Genomic DNA, 20,904 nt, shown 5'->3' on the forward strand with positions numbered 1-20,904 from the left:
TTGGCAAATTAGACTTCATGAAAATTAAAAAGATTTGCACATCAAAAGGTGCTAATAACAGAGTGGAAACGCAGCCCACAAGATAGAAGAACATATTTGCAAATCATATATCTGATAAGGGATCAATAGCCAGCGCATTTAGAGAACTCTTAAAACTCTGAAACAACAAAAACCGGATTATGGATGAAGGACTTGAATAGACATTTTTTCTAAGATATACTGTAAGTGAACTGTAAAAACATGAAAATATGCACAATATTGACATCAGAAATATGCAAATCAAAACCACAATCATAGGATGGTTACTATTAAAACAAACAAACAAAACAGAAAATGACAAATGTTGGCAAGGATGTGGAGAAATAAGAATCTTTGTACATTACTGGTGGGAATGTGAAATGGAATAGCCACTGTGGAAAACAGTGTGGTTAGGGCACCTAGGGAGTGGAGTACCCTCAAAAAATTGAACAAAATTACCATGTGATCCTGAAATTCCCGCTTTGGGTATATCTCCCCAAAACTGAAAGAGATATTTGTTCATCCCTGTTTATAGCACTAAATCACAATAGCTAAATCATGGAAACAACTCAAGTTTCCATTGATGGATGGATTGATAGCAAGATGTTGTATATACATACAATGGCATATTATTCATCTTTAAGAAGGAAGAAAGTTCTGACCTATGCTACAACTTGAGTGAATTTTGAAGATGTGCTAAGTAACCCAATCACAAAGTGACACATACCGTACCATCCCACTTCTCTGAGGTACATAGAAGTAGTTGGAATATATAAACAGCAAATAGCATGGCGATTGTCAGTGGCTGTGGGAAGAGGATATTGAAGAGTAACTGTTAAGCAGGTGTAGTTTGGGAAAGATGAAAAGAGTTCTGGAGATAGATGGTGGTAAAGGCTGCACAACAATATGAATGTACCTAATACCACTCAACTGTATACTTTAAACCATTAAGACTATAAATTGTGTTATGAGTATTTTATCACAAAAATAATTGGAAAACAACATATTAATTTTTTTAAAATAAAAACATATATAAATATTTCATATGACCACACGGAGTCTCATATAAGAGCAGGAGGGCTTGGTCATCTTTTTCCAGCCTCATGGTCTGTCTTTGGCACTGTAGAGGTCATCACACTCTTCCAGCTGAGCTTCAGCGGTAGGTCTACACCAGCCAAGCTGGGGCTAGCTCCCCAGTCACCCAGAGGCTATGGCACTGTTAGCTCAGTTTGGGACAGGATTCTGTCTGAATTTCTTCCTGGGGATAGCAAAAGGAGCAGGAGCATGCACCTGCAAAATAGACATGGAGGCATATGCTCCTGAATTTTCCAGCTTCAGACCCCATTTGTCTCCCAGAATGGAATATTGCAAGGACTTTCAGGAGTTTCCCCTTCAGTGACCTACCTCTCTCTCTGCTCTAGGTCAGGACAGGACACCATCCCAGACTGGTGAGTGTGGTAGGGTGCTAGAAGGGGATGGGGACCAGGAAAGTGGCATCCCCAAGAGAAGCTATTGTAACTATCATCATCAAATTGTAGTTAAATCTGTCTCTGATACCATTCTGGCTCTACCACTCTTTTAATTGTGTAGTGTTAGCCAGTTAGTTAAATTCCCTGAGGCTCAGCTTTATTTTCTCTTATGTAAGAAGGACCATTTTTGTAAGAATTAAATGAGATAAGTATAAATGCCTAATGAAACGCCTTCGCTCTGGCAGACAGTAATAAATGGTGGCTCTTTTTTTTAAGATTTTATTTATTTATTCTTTAGAGACAGAGACAGAGAGAGAGAGAGAGAGAGAGAGAGAGAGAGGCAGAGACACAGGCAGAGGGAGGAGCAGGCTCCATGCAGGGAGCCCGATGCGGGAGTCGATCCTGGGACTCCAAGATGATGCCCTGGGCCGAAGGCAGGCACTAAACTGCTGAGCCACCTGGGCTGCCCGGTGGCTCTTTTTTTAATGTACCACATAACTTTATTTGAAGATTTTTTTATGTTTTTTTCCTCCTCCTTCACATTCCTCAGAAACATGGTAAACACTTAACAAATAAATGAGTGGCTTGTCTAATCATAGATTGAAACATTGTGTGTATTATCTTGTTACTTAGTATATCAGAACACTTTGATAAGGATAAAAAATAGTGCTTATTTTCTGTATTGTATCTGCGACCACAGTTATCTGCTCGTCAATCACGTGTATGCTTCCAGCTGTGCCCAAAGCAAATGTTATGAAGGTAAAATACAGGTGAAGTGAGGCAGGATCTGCAGATTGTGGCTCTTATCTGCTTAATGATGTGACAGTAAGTGTCACATTAAGAAGAGAGACAGAAAGGTGCATCTTTTTAAAGCAGAAACATAATGTTCAGTGCAAAGGATCTCATATTGTGTTTTCCAAAAGACGATGGGAGACAAAAAAGGTGAAATAGAATGTGTAAGGAGAGACATCTGTTCTCTCTGATTCTTTAATTCACTTGAAGCTTGGAGAAACAAAGCAAAGTGACAATTTAACTCATGTTTTGTCAGGCCTAGATCTTTAGCTTTTGCATAAAAGTGAGCAAGCTGCCATCTGTGCAAACAGGTGGCTTGAATTAAATATGATGTTGAGTATTTAAAAAATCATAGTTGGAGGGATGGCAAGGAGTGGAGAATTTAAGAAAACCCAGAGCACCTTTCTTAAACTGAGAAATGGGAACCATCCTGTGCATTAGAGTTAGAAGAGAAAGTGTGGGACGACTTGTCCAACAGGCTTGAAGCACCTTCATGCTTCATGTTTTTTTTTTTTTAATGATTCTATCATCTGGGACCCCTGGGTGGCTTAGCAGTTGAGTGTCTGTCTTTGGCTCAGGGTGTGATCCCAGAGTACCGGGACTGAGTCCCACATCAGGCTTCCTGCATGGAGCCTGCTTCTCCCTCTGCCTCTGTCTCTGCCTTTCTCTGCCTCTCATGAATAAATGAATAAAATCTTTAAAATAATTAATTCTATCATCAATGTGTTTATCCCAAGGAATGGATGGAGCAACATGACCCTTGTGCTCCCTCAACAGACTACTGTGGGTCAACTGAATCCATCTTGGAAACAATAGCAGGGAGACACTTATAACTATAATGTATTGCTCACCAGGACTTGTGACATGGCAGTGCCTCTCTTACTTTCATGAAGGAGGTTCTTGAAATTTAAAGCTAAGGGGAAAGGGAAAAGAACATCCAGATTATAGGGCTAGCTTAAGGAAGCAGTATAAGCATCTGTCATTATTTAAGAGATAGCCAGTGTCATAGAAACTGGACTGAACTTGGATCCCAATCCAGGAGTCTTAGTTACTTATTCAGCACCCTGATTTTTCTGTGGCTTTCCCAGAAGCTCATACTTTACTGTTGCCTTGTCAGACCCTGAGCAGAGGGCCCAGCTAAACATTCCTGGGCTCATAATGTAGCCCAAGAACTAGGTTCTTGTCTCACGGAGTTGAAGAAAGAATCTCGCAGACAAAGGAGAGTGAGTAAAGCAATAGAAATTTATTACGTGAGAATACAGAGAAAACCCTCAGGAATGAGAAGTGTCCTGACAGGGTTGCCACCCTGGGTCCCCATGGACAGCCTTTTTATTTATAAAACTGACCAGGGTGCCTCTGGCCTTATCATTTATGTGATGTCCTGGTTTGAGTAAGGACTGGTGATACCATCTTTAATGGCTTCCTTTTCCTTTCCTTCCTTTAATAGTCTGGTTATTATTTGTTGGTCATAGGCTGACTCTCATAAAAAATATCTTCTCTACCCATACCTAGGGTAAGGTGCTCTGGTTTGTTTATCTCTGGTTTCCTTATATCTCGGCATTTTTTGGACTTTATTTTGTAAGCCTGATTCCATGGCCCCCTATCTATCACTCCCTCCCTAGCCCTGCCTGTCCCTTACTCAATAACCCGTGGAAACTGTGACATAATAAATGTTTACCTTTTTTTAAGTTTTCTGTGGTTTTAATTTTTCATGGATAAAATTAAAGAATTGGATAAGATGACCTCTTTGGTTCCTCCCAGCTCTTCAGAATATTTTGGAGTTAATTATTATTATTGTTATTTTTTATTCTCAGGACTCCTTTATAGAAGTGATGTATATAAATTACTGATAAAGCAATTAGATAATGTATATCTGTATGATTAATGTTTGCATATTTAAAATATGCCCATGTGGGATCCCTGGGTGGCGCAGCGGTTTAGTGCCTGCCTTTGGCCCAGGGCGCGATCCTGGAGATCCGGGATCGAGTCCCACGTCGGGCTCCCGGTGCATGGAGCCTGCTTCTCCCTCTGCCTGTGTCTCTGCCTCTCTCTCTCTCTCTCTCTCTCTCTCTCTCTCTCTCTCTCTATCTCTGTGACTATCATAAATAAATGAAAATTTAAAAAAATGTATTAAAAATAAAATAAAATATGCCCATGTATGATACAGGTATATATATGTATGTATACACGCGTATATGTATGACAAATATTGATTGTTTGGAAAGGATTCATGGTGGAGGGGTGGATTTTGAACTTGTCTATGGCATTTAGCAAGGGAGACTTGGTTCACAATAATCATAAGTAGGGTTAATGTGGGTAGTTTGAGGGAAATAAACATGGTAATAAAATACATACTGTTAGTGTTATAATACTAAGTGATTCATTTTAAATAGTATGTTTAGAGTTTATCCTTATTGGCAAGACTCATTTGTAAATTCAGTCTGTTCCTTGGCAAATCTGATAACTCTTAACAACTCAACAGGAGACTTGAAACTTTGAGGGAAATTTGTAATTCTTCCAGGATGTGCATCTATATATCCCCTCAGCAGTCTCAGACTGATCTGCTGCCAGCATGATTTCCCCCTCTCAGTAGAATGAAATCTCTGACTACACATCCTGGCAAAAGCACACAGTCCTCCTGGCAAGCTTCCCCAATGAGCCACAAAAGTCCTGTCATTTAGGCAAAATCATTTTTTTTCTAGGGGAAGCATGGTTTGGGAATATGGCAGGACCCCAAGCAAACTTGAATTTTTTTCTCAGGATTTTAACAATTACTGTGATATAGTTCCTATTATGGACCCATTCTGCTCCTGCCAAATACCACCCTCTACCTACTCTCATTCACTCTCACAATCAATTCTCCTTCACTTTCCTATATAATAAAACACCAATTTATGATAGGTTTGGAGAAGCATTGTTTTTGTTCTAAACAACATCCTTCATATGTGAAATTAGTCATTCACAGAGCACATATACTGTGTAATCGTTCTGTTGTCTGTTATCGCTTGGCCAAACTTGACCCTTTTCTGGCGTCCACAAAATATTTTTTTCTTAAAAATTAATACTCAATCCTTGGCATGAATGGACATGGGATTTAGTCCTGTGCCTGTTCATATATTGCAAATCCTTAACTTCCAGGGCAGGAAGGTCTACCTGACCCAGTCAAGAACAATGAGAGCAATGAATCTCTAATTGAGAATCCTGGGAAAAAGAATTTTGATCTTTCCGGTTGGGCTTGAAAGTAAGAGACTGTAAGCTTTCCATGTTGTTACGACCATCTTTTGATTGTGAAGAGAAAGCCTATCTCAATGGAGCCATCTGAAAAAAATTCAGTAAAGTAGATCCATGCCCCCGATGGGATCATTTGAGCTCCTGCATCAAGTCATTCTTAAAGCCAAATGTACAGTATAATCCTTTTTAAATTATTATTATATCCATTTAGGTTGAGGCTTTTGATACTGGAAACAAAAAGAATCCTTTAATTGTCCCTATCTCCTATCCTGAAATAGAAAATAGTAGCAGTGACTTATCCAAATATTCTTATCTGATCAATTTTTTCCTAAGAACATCAATTTGTGTAATAGCTGTTTATAGTTGGCTAAGTTACATCCTTGGCATATGACAAAATATGATTAAAACCATTTTACTACTTGGACTTAATGAGCATCTTTCTTTAATCAGCTGAGTTTTTCTCATGAACCTTAACACTGTTAAAGAAAAGAAAGACCTAAAAATGCTTGAGAAGTGACTTAATCCAAACTCAAAAACAAAAACCTGTTGCCCAAAGTTAGTGCCCCATTTCCACTAAACCATAGGACTAACTATAGTTTTCTGATGTTGATAATCATCTTATATTTGTTTTAATATATTTAACATTTCCATTTCTGTTATTCATTCCAGGGTCTGGCTGTCTTTGAGTATGTGAATTTCAAATTATTCTTTTTGTCACGTCTTTCAATGTTGTTTTTGTTTAAATCAATGCAATGCTTCTATCTTATTCAACTAAGTCAATTTTCTATTTAATCAAGTCTTACCTTATGGTTCAATTATATGCTTCTTGGAGTGCAGTGATCAATTTTAGTCTCTAGAGATTTAATTGAAAAATGTAGAAATTGATAAAGGTATGCCATTATGCATTTGAAGAGCCATAGCATCTGTTCAGATGTGTGAATTAGTTTGCCAGACAACAAAATTCCTCAGTGTTACTTTATGAAACTATATTCAGGGCTATCTTATCTACATTTCCTTTTTTCCTACATTCTAAATATTGCCACTTTTCCTCTTTGATATTACCAATTATCATGTTTCAATTTATTTTTCTTTCTAAAGTATCATTTGGGCTGAAAAATGTTAGGCATTTGAAATAGCTAATGGAGAATTATTAATAGTGGGATATAATACCTAATCTTCAATTTTAAGAGAAAAAAATGATGCAAACTCTGATATACAATGAGACCTCAACTGTGTGTTTTATGAGGAAATACATTAACATTTTCAGTTATTTCCCTTGATATATTTGCCCTATATACCAGTTTTCAGTGGTGAATATATAATGCTTTACAATCATAAAGATGCCACAAGTTACTGGCTTTGACCTCATGTCTTTTTTGTTTTCCTTTTTTTTTTTTAATTTGAGTGCAATTGACACACATGTTACATTAGTTTCCATATTCAACATAGTGATTCAACTTCTCTATACCTTATGCTATGCTCACCACATGTGTAGCTACCATCTGTCACCTACAGCACTATTCCAATGTTGACTATGTTTCCTATACTGTATCTTATTCCTGTGACTTATTTGTTTCATAACTGAAGCCTGAACTCCTCCTCTTCCCCTTTGCCAATTTTGCCCATCCCTCACTGTCAGCCCCCAGTTTGTTCTATTTATAGGTCTGATTCTGCTCTTTGTTTATTTGCTTAGTCATTTATTTTGTTTTCTAGATTCCACCCATAAGTAAAATCACCATCTGTCTTTGTCTTTTGCCATTTTGAACGTGCTGATATTAAACATGACAGGAAAACATTTCCATGGGATAACAAAATCTGTCCAAGATAAGCTGGCCCAGAATAAGCACAAAGAATAAAATTGTATGGCCATTCAACAGAAAGAACCATGGCAGAGCATTGCATCTTGAGAAGAAGGTCATAGCCTTATCAAAGATATTAGAGAGTAAACATGTTTGTCTTTGGGACAATGTCAGTAGTTAATGGAAATTGACTTAAGTGCATGGACCAGCCAGGAAGGATCCAAAGGGGATACCACAATAGCTAAGTGATAGGTGACCAAATCTGCACAGATAGATGTTTAACTGGTGTGATTCAGAGCTTTAAATGGTAGTCGGTGTCGCAGTATGAGAGCATAAATTGGATGTGTAGAATTAGTGTCCATTTTGAGTTTTTAATTTGCAAGTTTGATGAAAGATTATTTGATTTATGATTGCATTAATAAAATTTCACTATGCATTTTGAGGCTATTTTATTAGTGATGTAGAAATTAATATTAAAATTAAAACCTTGAGAGAAAATGGGAGTATGTTTAGAAATGGGAGAGAAGAGCTTTTAAGTGAATGCAAGGACCTGAGGTTTGCCCTCTTTGCAAATTAACCTGAATATAAAACATGAGGCCTTTGCATCAGAGATAAAGAGTTTTTTACTCACAGCAACAGACAAATCACTAACGCAGTGTGGTGAAGGTCAGATGGTATTTTTACAGAGAGGAACTTTACAGGAGTAGAACCCTGATGTAAGAAACTCTCACTTTGTATAGGATTGATGGCTCCTCCTCCAAAAGTACAGTTGGAGGCTGAGATCAGCCTAGTTTAATCTTCAGAATGAGAAAAAAAAGGTTGATAGTGGCTAAAATAAAAGCAAAGTTAAAGGACAGAACAGTGCTTTAGGTGCTTGCTCAGTCTCTTATTTTTTCCTGTATATTTTGTGGTTTAGGGGTTACTTTAAAATGAGCTCTGTTCTCTGCAAGTATCACTGTGATTGATGTAGGAAAGATGTTAGACATTAGGATTCAAAGCTAATGGCCAAGAAAAATCCTGGTGAATTTTGCACCAAATCTCTCTCTCTGGTGCAAAAAAAAAAAAGTGATTTTATTAAAGCATGATAATAGGACCTGTGGGCAGAGAGAACTGCTTTGGGGTCATGAGGAGTGGCCCATTATATATTTTCAAGTTGGGAGGGGGTAAGAGATAATGTAAGTCTCTAAGGAATTTTGGAAGCAAAGTTTCCAGGACCTTGGGGAGTGAGGGTCCTATTGTTGGTAAAAGGTTATTTATTACTATCTAATAAAACCTGAGTCTTGAGACTCTTTAGATATATATCAGTGGGTCATAGGCTTGGGAGGTGATTGCCAACATGTATCTTGGGGGTTAGAGATAAAAAAAAGTTTCCAAAGGGATTTTTATACGTTAAAGTAGACATACAGGGTCCTGGGAGTCCAGCTAAGATTGAATTTAGATCTTAGCAAATTATTAACATCAAGAAGCTGAGTCCCTAGAGAAAGATCACTCTGTCTGTTTAAAGGACTTGTCAATGGGCTGTAGGTAGTAAGGAAATTTAATAATTTGTATTATGTCTTTGTTTCCCATATCAACTGCAGTAGAATTTTAGATCTTTAGGATTATGGAACACATGCAACTTTTATGTTCCTTTTGCATGAGATACTCAGTGAAGAGAAGATTTTAATCTGTGTATGTCTTCCTTTTGCCTTCTGGCTTCAGTAGACAACCATTCAAGCAGATCTTTGATTATAGGAGTCTGAAGTTAAAGAAAGCTTTTGGTAAACTCCTGTAGGTTTTAACTGAAGAAAGTTAAGAACCACTTACAATGTGGTACTTATGCTGCTGTTATGCAAACAAACCTTCTGGTGACAAGAAATATTTGAAATTCTAGAGAGGGGTGTTTTATTTTCCTCTTGTGTGAATTTTTTTACAAATAATCTAAAGAATGAAATGATCATCAGAAAATTGCTGCTATTCACATTTTAGCTACAAATCAAAAAGACATAATTTAGCTGAGTGGCCATCAACTGCTCCATTATTGAGCCCAGAAAGGGCTTTTTATTACAGGAAGTGCCATTTATAGGATTGACACTTTCATATGAATTAATAATGATTGCTTACAATTATGATGACTTTTAAATAAAGATGGCCTTTATTCTGACTACTTTTTAGGAAAATTCATTTGTTTTGTACACCTGACTTTATCCTAGTTACCAAGAATTCCAACCATTTTAAGGCAAATATATTTCTCCTCCCAGGTTGGAAAACAAAACAAAACAAAACTCTTCAGAATATATAGATATTTGGAGGATCTGAAGAACATTCTTCTTGTGACATTGCAATGATAAGTAACTAAATTAACATTTATAAATACATTGAGTAAAAAGTATGTTCTTTGAAGGAGGTAAACAATTAATAGTCTAACACAGAGGCCAGCAACCTTTGTCTTTAAGGGACCAGAGTAAATATTTCAGACTTTGTCAGCCATTTGGTCTGTTGCAGCTATTCAGATCTATAATGATAGTGTGAAAGCATCCAAAGATAAAGATAAGCAGTCAAACAAACAAATGTGTTTGTGGGCCAAATTTGGTGAGTCCAGGTTTGGTCCACAGCCATAGCTAGAGATTGTGCACCACTGGTCTTGAAGCGGGAGAGCAGATTCTTGTCTCATGGAGTTAAAGAATTAATCTCCAGTACAAAGGAGAGTGAGTAAAGAGACAGAAGTTTTTTAGCAAGGATACGGAGAAAGCTCTCAGGAGTGAGAGGCATCTTGACAGGGTAGCCACTGAGGCTTGTAAGTTTGGTCTTTTATTGAAAGAGAACCAGGGAACCTAAATCCTTTTAACATCTCTATTGATATCACCATTGAGTAAGGACTAATGATAGCATCTTCAATGTCTTACTTCCTTTTTAGGATCCTGTAATTATTTGTTGGTCACAAGTAGCTGTTATAACAAGACCCCATCTCTGGCACTTGGGACAGGGTGCTCTGTTCGTTTATTTCTGGTTTCCTTTCATCTCCACATTTTTGGGATTTTTGTGAGCCTGATTCCATGGCCCCCTACCTATCTCTCCCTGCCTAGCCCTGCCTGTCCCTTACTCAGTCTGGCATACTAAACCTACTGTGTGTGTGTGTGTGTGTGTGTGTGTGTGTGTGTGTGTGTATCTCCTTGAACAACATGTAGGTTAGAGGTGCTGACCCTCCACACAATCAAAAATGTACATATAACATTTGACTCCCTAAGAACTTAGCTACTAATACCTAGTATTGACTGGAAACCATACCAATAACATAAATTGTCAATTAGCACTTATTTTCTATTTTATATGTATTATATACTGTATTCTTACAATAAAGTAAGCTAAAGAAAACAAAATGTTTTTTAAGAACATCATGAAGGAAGAGAAAATATGTTGATAATGTTATTGAAAAGCATCTGCATATGACTGGACCTGTATAGTTCAAACCTGGGGTTGTTCACAGATCAACAGTATGTATAAAGTTTATTTATTGATATGTATATATTCTTATATATAATTTAAATTACATTATATTAAATTTGTTAATTTAATATTAATAACATAGTATTTTAGAATACATAATATACAATTTAAATTTAATACCAGAATATTATTAAAGTAGGTTTCCTAAGTTTAGATTTCCAAGGTAATGTCAAAAGAAAAATACTGACACTTGTCAAAATAGTAAGGAGGACTTTATTCATGACTATTATAATAGAGGTAAGACTATGGCAACAGGGGGAGAGACTGAACTGAACTCTAAATACCACAAATAAACTGGAGATTTATTGTCAAAGAGCAGAGTGAGAGGATAGTAGGGAAAATTTACTTAAAAAAAAAAAAAAGAAAGAAAGAAAAGAAAAGAAAATTTACTAAGAGGACCTATTGAGAGTAAGGGATTTTTACTAAACTGGCCTAAGAGGATTCTCCTTATTTGTTTGTTTGTTTGTTTGTTTATTTATTTATTTAGGAGGATTCTCTTTAACTACAAGGCCAAGCACTTAGATTTCACAGGTGTGTGTGGGGGTGATGAGGAATTTGATTAGACATCAATGGTGAAGGTGTTCTTGCTAAAATGACTTGGTAGGATTCGTGCTAAAGGTAGACCAAGGTCGTCAAGGACTAGTCAAGAAGAGCACTCAGAGGAGTCTGGCTGAATTTTGGTCAAGGAGGGAGTCTTTGTCAGTGGTGTTAAATACATTTCTAAATAAAGTTGTAACAGTGAAAAAAAAAGAAATATGAAAGATAGTGAAAAGATTTAGTCTTGTAGCAGAGAAAAATATTTCTTGAGATCCTTCAATGGGATATACACTATACATATCATGCAAATATATATTATATAAAATAGAAGTTTCAAACGGCTAAATGCTGGTTCTATCCCCCGATCCCCACCAAGAAATTCATCAAAGAAACAAGTGAGGCTGTTGCTGACTTTGGTAGAGGAGATCAAGGTCTTGACAGTGAGTGAGTAGCACATGGAAAGGAGGACCAAGGAGGGTGTGTATGGGGTTTTGGGGATCTGTTTTTTTTTTTTTTTTAAGATTTTATTTATTTATTTTTTCCTGAGAGACAGAGAGACAGAGAGAGACACAGGCAGAGGGAAAAACAGGCTCCTCGCAGGGAGCCCGATGTGGGACTTGATCCCCGAACCAGAATCATGCCTTGAGCCAAAGGCAGATGCTCAACTGCTGAGTCACCCACGGATCCCAGGGGGAATCTGTTTTGGCAGATCTCTCACTAGCAATGTTGATTGGAATTGGGTGAGTGTGTATGGTAAGAATTTAGGATTGATGAGTTCAAGGCAGTGAGGGTCTGGAAGAGGATCTCAAATATTAAACAGTAATTTGGCTGAACTATGTATTGTTGTAAGAGATACTTACTTTAGTGGGCACTGGTTGAACAGTCTATTTTTCAAGTAAATGGGTTTTCGAAAAAGTTCCGTGGGGAACTGGGGAGATGAAATGATTTGCAACCTCGTCTTCCTGGTAAGAATTTCCTGACATATTAAAGTTTTATTAATGCAGACAGTTGATGGTAAACTCATGTTAATATAGATAGTAAGATGTGTGGGTGTGAATAGTCTCAGTTCTCAAAGGAACATGATGATATTTCTTGAGTTTAGAAAGTAATTGAAAACCCAAAACAACACATCAAAACTAAATAAAAAGACAGTACTTTTTTTAATGAAGTATATGATTAAGTGTTAAATGACTAACATGAAGTTCAGAAAAGAGATTGAATGAGGACTTTAGATGTGTTGGGTTAACGGTGCTTAGAAAAAGACACAGAATCTGGGCAGGACTTGGGCAGTGAGTATCATAAACAAAATAGAATGAGGGTGATGTATTAAATATGTGAACAAGTGTAAACAACAGATGATCTGGGCTATTTTAGGGTGTTGGGTGATAATAACTATGTAAATAAATATATGTTGAAGCCAAGTAGTGGGTAACCTGAGTGCCAGTCTTTCATTTCATATTTTATTAATAGCAAACCATGAGTCTTTTTGGTGCATGTGACGAAATGCAAAATGTTGTTTAGAATGTGTAAGAGTATGTAATTAGTATAAATTGGAGGCTTACATAAAATGTAAAAAATTAAAACAATCTTCCAAGCAAAAGGTTGTAAAGAAAAATATTAATATAGGAAGTGAAGAGATAATCTATATGGAACTTTGAGGGAGGGTATATCCATAAATATAAGGAGTCCACCGACTTTTATATACCTGCAAGATATTTATGTGATCTAGCATAGAACTGAAAATACAAAATTGACATCTGGGTGGGATCAGAACCTGAGTTGAAAGTATAAGAATCAATATAGGAAGGTCTGATTAGAAAGGATCACTCAGAGAATAGCAATTGGAAATTAAATAAATAAAGCTCAGAGCTGAGCTTGGAAGGATGTCTGTTTTGTAAGCAAGGAAGGAAGTTAGGACGTACTCAAATTTTGAGGAAATAATTCCAGGGCAAAGCGATGGTTCAAAGTCAGAAAAGATTTTAAAATCTTTGTGTACTTAATCATTATCACACACTGCAAAATCAAGGGAGGTGGGAAGAAAGGTTGGAGGAAGAGCATATTGGACTTGATTTTTGCAGGCCGGTGGTGATGTTGTAAGTTTGCAAGTTCAGTAGAGTGAGGACACAGCTATAGTGCTGGGAAATACGAAGAATAGTATGCAAGGAAGACACTCAGAATGACACAGAAACATTATGTAGAGGGTTTATTGAAGGTTCCTGTGAAGGGAGACAAAAATCCTGGGAGAGAGCAAAAGAGCTGAATGGAACTGATTATCATCGTCATCATCATTATTATATTATTGTTACTATTATTAATATTGAAAATAAATATATACACTATGAAAAGCACTAGTAGCTGGCAAGAGGTACCAGATATTAAAGATATTCAAGAGTTCAGAGCATAGTGGTTTGGCTACAAAAGAGAAAGATTACCTCATTCTAGAAGTCTGGAGAAAAAGGAATAAGTATAGGATGTGTTTTTGAGGTTGACAGGATAGTGAAGCCATTCAGATGTCCTTGGTTTTCACAGGTAAATACATGACAGGCTTGGGGCTCTTCAAAAAGTGAGGACAGTTTTGCACGCTTGTGAGCAGTTCATCAGGAGAGATGAATGAGGGATCTGCTGCGTTTCAGAGATGATTAGCTCAATATTCCAGACTGGCCCTTGAATGTTTAATGATTAAATCTTAACTTGGTATTTAAGAAATTCTTTCAAAAAGTATTTTAGTTTTTCCTGTGATAATCATTTCATGATATTATTTCACCAGTTTTAAATTTTGTTCAGTTTATTGCTTGTGAGTTAAAACTATATCAGATGCTGTGGAGTTTTCATTTTAGATATCAAAAACAGATTAAAAAAAAACAGATTTTTTAAAACGAAGGTCGCATTTGAATTAACATCTCCCAAATAATTTATTTGCCAAGCTTTTTTTTTTCAATTTTTGAAAACTCTCTTTATAGATAGATGGTATATTTTGTTTTGAACTATCCAAAGCAAATATCCAAAGCAAATATCCAAAGCAAATTATCATGTCAAAATTGAATGCATACTTACATTATCAGATTTTCTGTTATCAGCAGAAAAACAATGTCTTTATATGGACATGCATGGGAGGTGAATTTTGTCTGCTGTTAACCCTAAGTATAACCTGTTAATCGGAGCTGAGTTTATTACCTACTGCAGTTGTGGAGGATATTTTGACAGTCTTAGAATGTCCAGAAACAGGAGCTGGTTGGGTGGGTGTGGGGAGGTAAGTGTAGGGCTAGGGATCTGGGATTGAGTGGTGAAGACAGTCTTTCAATATGAGAATGAGTTTGGAGTTGGGCACATCTCATGATGTAGTAGCTTAGGATTGGTGGACAGAGAGGCAGGCATCTTGAAGTTAGCATTAAGGAAAGAGGTGCTTGATAATTAAGAAATTTGTTCCATTTCAAGAGCCTATTACTCAGGTAAATTAATTTTTGTTAAGTTCCTGAAAACATTGTTTATATATCTTTACACTTATTTTCATGGGCAAGAATATGTAGTAACTCAAAATAAAATATTATGGATGTAGGCTGCTTTGATTCTTGGTCTTGACATTTGAGGTGGATGTAGAGGCTAATTTCATTAGCAATTTGAGAATTGATCTGTTCTGTGAAGTGCTTTACTTATCTGCTTTGTATTGAAGAGGTAGAAAATAAAAGATTACATTTACCTGAGTTATCTTAACCTAAAACATACTACTATGTTTTCCCTTTCTTTAGACACATTAAGGAAAAGGGGGGTAGACAGAAATTACAGTGATAATAATAATTTAGGGAGACAGATACTAAACATGCATTCTTGGAGCTCAGGATGGAGAGGGTAGATGGTGATTCTGTCTTGTTACACCTTTTAATTTTAAAAAAACTAACTGAATCAAATATGTGTTCAGGATAATTGACTCTTAACTTTCAATGAGCTGAAAAGGAAGAAAGATTATTTAATCAAAGTACTGTGTAGACATGCCTAATACTGTGTTTTAAGAATATTTCAAGTATACCTACCTTAATCTTCCTGGGTTAATGTACTTTATTCATTGCTCTTATTCACTAGTATTTCATTACCTAATATTAAGCAAAATATGACATGACAATTTTGAAATATAGTTCGAGAAAGTAATTTATTAATGCAGTAACAGGAGTATCAAAATGGGAGATTCCACTAGTGATTGTAAATCAAACAGTAAAGTAGGATAAATATGAGACCCAGAAGACCACATTTTAAAGAACAGAAAATAAAATTAAATAGAATTAATAAAGGCAGATATTAGATGCTTTTAAAATAATTCATGCAGAAATCTGTATTAAATTTTAAGCTACGGAGTTACACTTGAATTAAAAACGTTTCTTCTTCTAAATTAGCATTGGGAATCTAATAGGAAAATTTGCAAATGTGCAGATCTAAAGGTATTTATAAGTCTCAATTCTCTGTACATTTTTTCAAGTCTAAATAATTCAGCAAGATTTACTTTTAAAATATTAAACATAGTTTTTATCTTCTCAAATAAGCTTTGCTTCCTTCTACTTTGGTTCTAAGGAAAACAAAAATTAATTACCCTCTTTCTAAACCTGATTCAATCCATCATTGCTTAGAGTTTCCTCTTACTGTGAGACTGTGGGGTCATGTGTTACTCATCCTTACCATTAAAGATGAACCATCATACATACTGCAGATGCACTCTGAGCTCTTCTTCCTCCCTAAGTCCACAGACTTCATCCCTGTTTGAGATTCTTCTTCTTTTTTTAAGATTTTATTTATTTATTTATTTATTCATGAGAGACAGAGAGAGGCAGAGACACAGGCAGAGGGAGAAACAGGCTCCATGCAGGGAGGCTGACGTGGGAACTGATTCTAGGTCTCCAGGATCACACCCTGGGCTGAAGGCGGCACTAAACCGCTGAGCCACCAAGGCTGCCCCCTGTTTGACATTCTACGATATGCTTGCCCCTTAGGAGAAGAACCACTCATTGATGGCTTTTGGCTTTATTTTCCTTCACTGTGCAGTAGAAGGGGTAAAGTCCTTTTTCTCTTAATTTATAGTGAAAATATTACAAGGATGACTTGTTAAGACATGCTCCTTGGCTCTTCTTGCTAATCAATGATGGCAGTTTCCTTTAGTATCTAGAAGTGATCCAGAACTGAGAATATGAAGAAAAATAACAGAAGTCTTGATTGATTGAGTCTTGATTGAGTCTTGATTGAGATCATACTCATTTTTTCAAGCAACACTAATTGAGAGCTCAAAGACAGAAGACCAGAATTAGCTGGCAAAACCAAATGAGTAACACAGGTGACCAGTGTTGCTATTGAGCTGTGATCAGAAGTACAGGATAGGAAAGAAAGGGAGAAGAGGAAAGAAATATAAATCAAAATAAATATTTATTCTTTGTGTAGAGCTCAGATTTGTTTTACATCACTAGAATAGACAACAGGTAAAGTTAATGATAGGAGAACCGAGTTTATTTGTAGCTGATTCAGTTCAGAAGGTGATAGAAGGCCTTATTTTAAATATCACATACAACTGCCTTTCTGCCCATACAGTCCACTTCAGATAGTAACTTGAAAATCTTTTTTGACTATTTTCCTCCTTTTTAAAAGCACTTTGTTTTTCCCAACCCAACATGTCATTGTCCTTATTGAGCTCAAGAACTACTGGCTTTCTGTGCCATCTATAACTTTAATAGGAGAGTCGTTTTTAGATATAAATTTTTGTAATATTGAAATAACCAGAGAACAAATCAGAAAAGCTTATTCTGATAAAACTGTATCTTGTTTAACTTCATTTATTGTGGATAGTGGACCCAGACTGCTTCAACATTGCCTTTCTTCCAAGAATGGACAGAGGATTAGGGAGATTCAATATCATGCAAAAGGTTAGAATTGAGTAAAACTGGAAAGAAGATTATCATAAAACAAGAAAAAGCACTCAAGTCTTCTTTTATTTGGGTATCTTCCCTTTAACACACAAACACACATGTATGCATACATGTGTGATATGTAATATATATGTATTTCTGTGTGTAATATATAATATGTATGATGTATAATATGTATGTATATATGTGAAATTTATACATATATGTGTAATATAATACATATATATGCATATAATATGTATTATATATTGATCAACTACTTTGACCAAGAAGCAAGATTTTCTTTAAGTTAGAAGATAAAAAGTGATGACTACTTAATGTTCCACCCAGTATAATTCTTTACATGGGCATTACATTATATATATCATGTTTACAAATAATTGAATTTATTTGTCTTCATACTGGGCATATCTCTCTTCTACCCAAAAGCAATAACTCCTCCTTATCATGGGGTACATTCATATTTATTTCATTTTTTTATTCAGGTTGAAAATATTTATTTTTTTAAATTATTTAATTATTTATTCATGAGAGAGAGAAAGAGAGAGAGGCAGAGACATGCAGAGGGAGTAGCAGGCTCCATACAGGGAGTCCAATGTGGGACTTGATCCCAGACCCTGGGATTACTCCCTGAGCTCAAGGCAAGTGCTCAAGCACTGAGCCATCCAGGCATCCCACAGGCTGAAAATATTTAGATCCTCTTACACCCATATTATTAATTAAAAAAAAGTCATTATATTAAATTAGCTTATTTAGGTAATTTCTAAGTCATAGTCATCAAAGAAGTATCAAACTTTACACATATCATCTATGCACCTTCAGGGAGAAAGAAATAAAATAACATTTTTCAGCAAAGATTGAGATATTTCTTTTATATTCATTTAGGGAAGAGAACATTGAATCTACCATAAATATTTAGCTTGTTTAAATTTTTTCTAAGATGAATGTGAAAATGAATATATATGTATATTTAACTCCTGAGTATCCTCTCTGGTAGTTTTACCTTCTGTTGATACTTTTAGTCTGAGGTATTCTTTTTTTTTTTAAGATTTTATTTATTTATTTGAGAGAAAGAGTGAGCACAAGTGTGGGGGAGAGGCAGAGGGAGAAAGACAAGCAGACTCCCCACAGAGCAGGGAGCCCTACTCAGGGCTGGATCCCAGGACACTGAGATCATGACCTGAGCCAAAGTCAGATGCTTAACTGACTGAGCCACCCAGGCATCCATGAGGTATTCTTTTTTTCTTTTTTAAGATTTTATTTATTTACTTATGAGAGAGAGAGAGAGACAGAGACAGAGACAGAGAGAGAAGCAGGCTCCACGCAGGGAGCTCAATGCGGGACTCGATCCCAGGACCCCAGGATCATGTCCTGGGCCGTAGGCAGGCACTAAACCACTGAGCCACCCAGGGATTCCCTCCATGAGGTATTCTTAAGAAGATTTAATTTGCTGACAAATGTGGCTGAATTGAACTCAAATATATATAAAACCAACAACTATCCAGAAGCAATGCAAGTATTTAAAATGAAGACATCAAAAATCAAATCAAATCAAATAAAATAAAAACATCATTTTCCTAAAGTTGACAGAGAGGTTACAATGGCATGCTAACAGTCTGAGATTTTGATCTGTGATCACAGAAGCCAGGTAAAATATTAGGGACAAATTTCCTTTTTTTTTTTTTTTTTTTTTGATTTTTTTCTTTTAGGGACAAATTTCCTAAGGAGAAAGGTTGGAAAGGAATTGAGAATTGGTAAGACTGGAAACAGGAAAGAGTCTGCATGAGGATGGTCAGGTAGGAGTAGCTCAGAATTGTGTGGAGTTATGGTAAACTGGCAGCCCTTGTCAATTTAACTAGATCATGATTCAGTAACAGTGCCTTGGAAATGGGAGGCACTTCTTTGCCCCTTCTTTCCATCACACAGTGGGCAGCAGATTTTCCATATTTTAATTAATTTTCAGTTGTTAAACCAGAAACCTGAGTGGCCCTTTCACTAACCCTGTCTTCACTGCACAATAGACCATGTGCTATCCAGGCTTCTTGATCGTTGAAGATTAATGTGAGCCAAGTACAAAAATTTGCTCAGGTTATTAAAGGCTAACAATGATTGTTCTAATGTGTCTGCTTATTATGCACATTTTCTCCTTTATAGTTTATTATATTACCTAGTTAATCTGTCAATTGTTAATATCTTTGTTGTTGCAGATACAGATGTGGTGTATAAAAGCGAGAATGGACATGTCATTAAACTGAATATAGAAACAAATGCCACCACATTATTATTGGAAAACACAACTTTTGTAAGTAATGAAAGATTAATTACTTTATGCATTTCAGTATTGTTTAGAATGCTCTCTTGGTGCACATAACTTTTTTCTTCTTTAGCTCCAGCACCTGCAACACATTTCAGGTAAAAAGTTAGGGTTCGGCACATCATTAGAATCAGTACATCTATTAATAGGAAATGCCCATGTGACCATCTGCTTCATGTATCCCCATTTATCTTCATATCTCCCCTTTTTAGTCAATGAATAAATGGTTCCAAAAATAAAATATCCCTACAATGGATATTTTTTTCCAGTATTTCCTATGTAAGGTCACTCATATGAATGTCAAGATTAAAAAAAAAAAAAAAAACTAACACAAGTTACCACAATATTTTCTTACTCTTTATTTTTCATTCTTTTTGACTTCAATTTTGTTGTAGTTTTCTGGATCAATCAGAAGGTAGGCTTTCTAAAACTGCCCTTCTGGATTTGATGAATTTTAGTTTTATAACATAGGCTTCTATCATCATTTCACTGGTTAGCCTGACAATGTTTAAGTAACAGAATATATTTATTTGTTCTTACAAGAGAATATGAATTTTGTCTTTCATGTAAATTCAGGCTTCTTAAGTTTGGATTTAACTATGATTACCTACAGAGTGAGTATTAATAAATTAACTTTGCAGATATTCAAACTTTAGCTGTCAAACACCACTGAAAAATAGTGCACAGTTTATTCACTCATGGTTTTATGTAATGAAAGGTTCAATATATTGCCTATTAAATAATTTCCTATGACACAGAGAAAACATACTCCAAGGCCTCAGAGGATCTTCCTTGCAAATTAAATCAGTGAGCAAATCATCAGCTACTTTTTTTTTTTATTTCTACTTCTACATTTGGAATAGGCTTCTAGACTTCATATTTATTATAAAATGGCTGGGAGCCTGTTGTGGGACTTGATCCCGAGACTCAATTCCGAGACTCCAGGATCATGACCTGGGCCGAAGGCAGGTGCTAAACCTCTGAGCCACCTGTGCTGCCCTTTTGTTTCTTAATTAGATGGTCCTTTGTGGTATTGGAGAAAAGGCTAAGGAATCATCAAGAGATGTTGAAATGAATGGAAAAAAAGCCCTCAGTAGGACAGAAGGCAGAAAGCAGGAATTGGTAATGAGGAGAGGATATGCTAATGATTTGCCCATTAAAAATATGAATTGATTTTCAATAAAATTAGTTTTGGGGAAGAAACAAAATACATTTCTTATTTTGTATGTTTTTTTTTATCATAAAGTATCATTTTTGAGGTGTAGTATAGGCCTTCAATGGCCAAGGATTTTAAGTTGGATTTGGACACTCAGTACATGAATATTCAGCTGTGTGACTATTTCTTGCTGATCATTCAC

The 20,904-nt window shown here is 36.0% G+C and overlaps 1 protein-coding gene across 1 annotated transcript in view; it reads left to right on the forward strand.

Annotated features, from left to right (window-relative positions):
* DPP10 (dipeptidyl peptidase like 10) overlaps positions 1 to 20,904 on the forward strand; it is a 599,711-nt gene that overhangs the window by 281,702 nt on the left and 297,105 nt on the right. Inside the window, exon 4 of the mRNA XM_055316192.1 lies at positions 19,440 to 19,534. Coding sequence (XP_055172167.1) covers positions 19,440 to 19,534 — 95 coding nt within the window. The remainder of the gene's footprint in view (positions 1 to 19,439; positions 19,535 to 20,904) is intronic.

Source organism: Nyctereutes procyonoides, unplaced genomic scaffold (assembly GCF_905146905.1).
Source record: "Nyctereutes procyonoides isolate TBG_1078 unplaced genomic scaffold, NYPRO_anot_genome, whole genome shotgun sequence".
Classification (NCBI taxonomy): domain Eukaryota; kingdom Metazoa; phylum Chordata; class Mammalia; order Carnivora; family Canidae; genus Nyctereutes; species Nyctereutes procyonoides.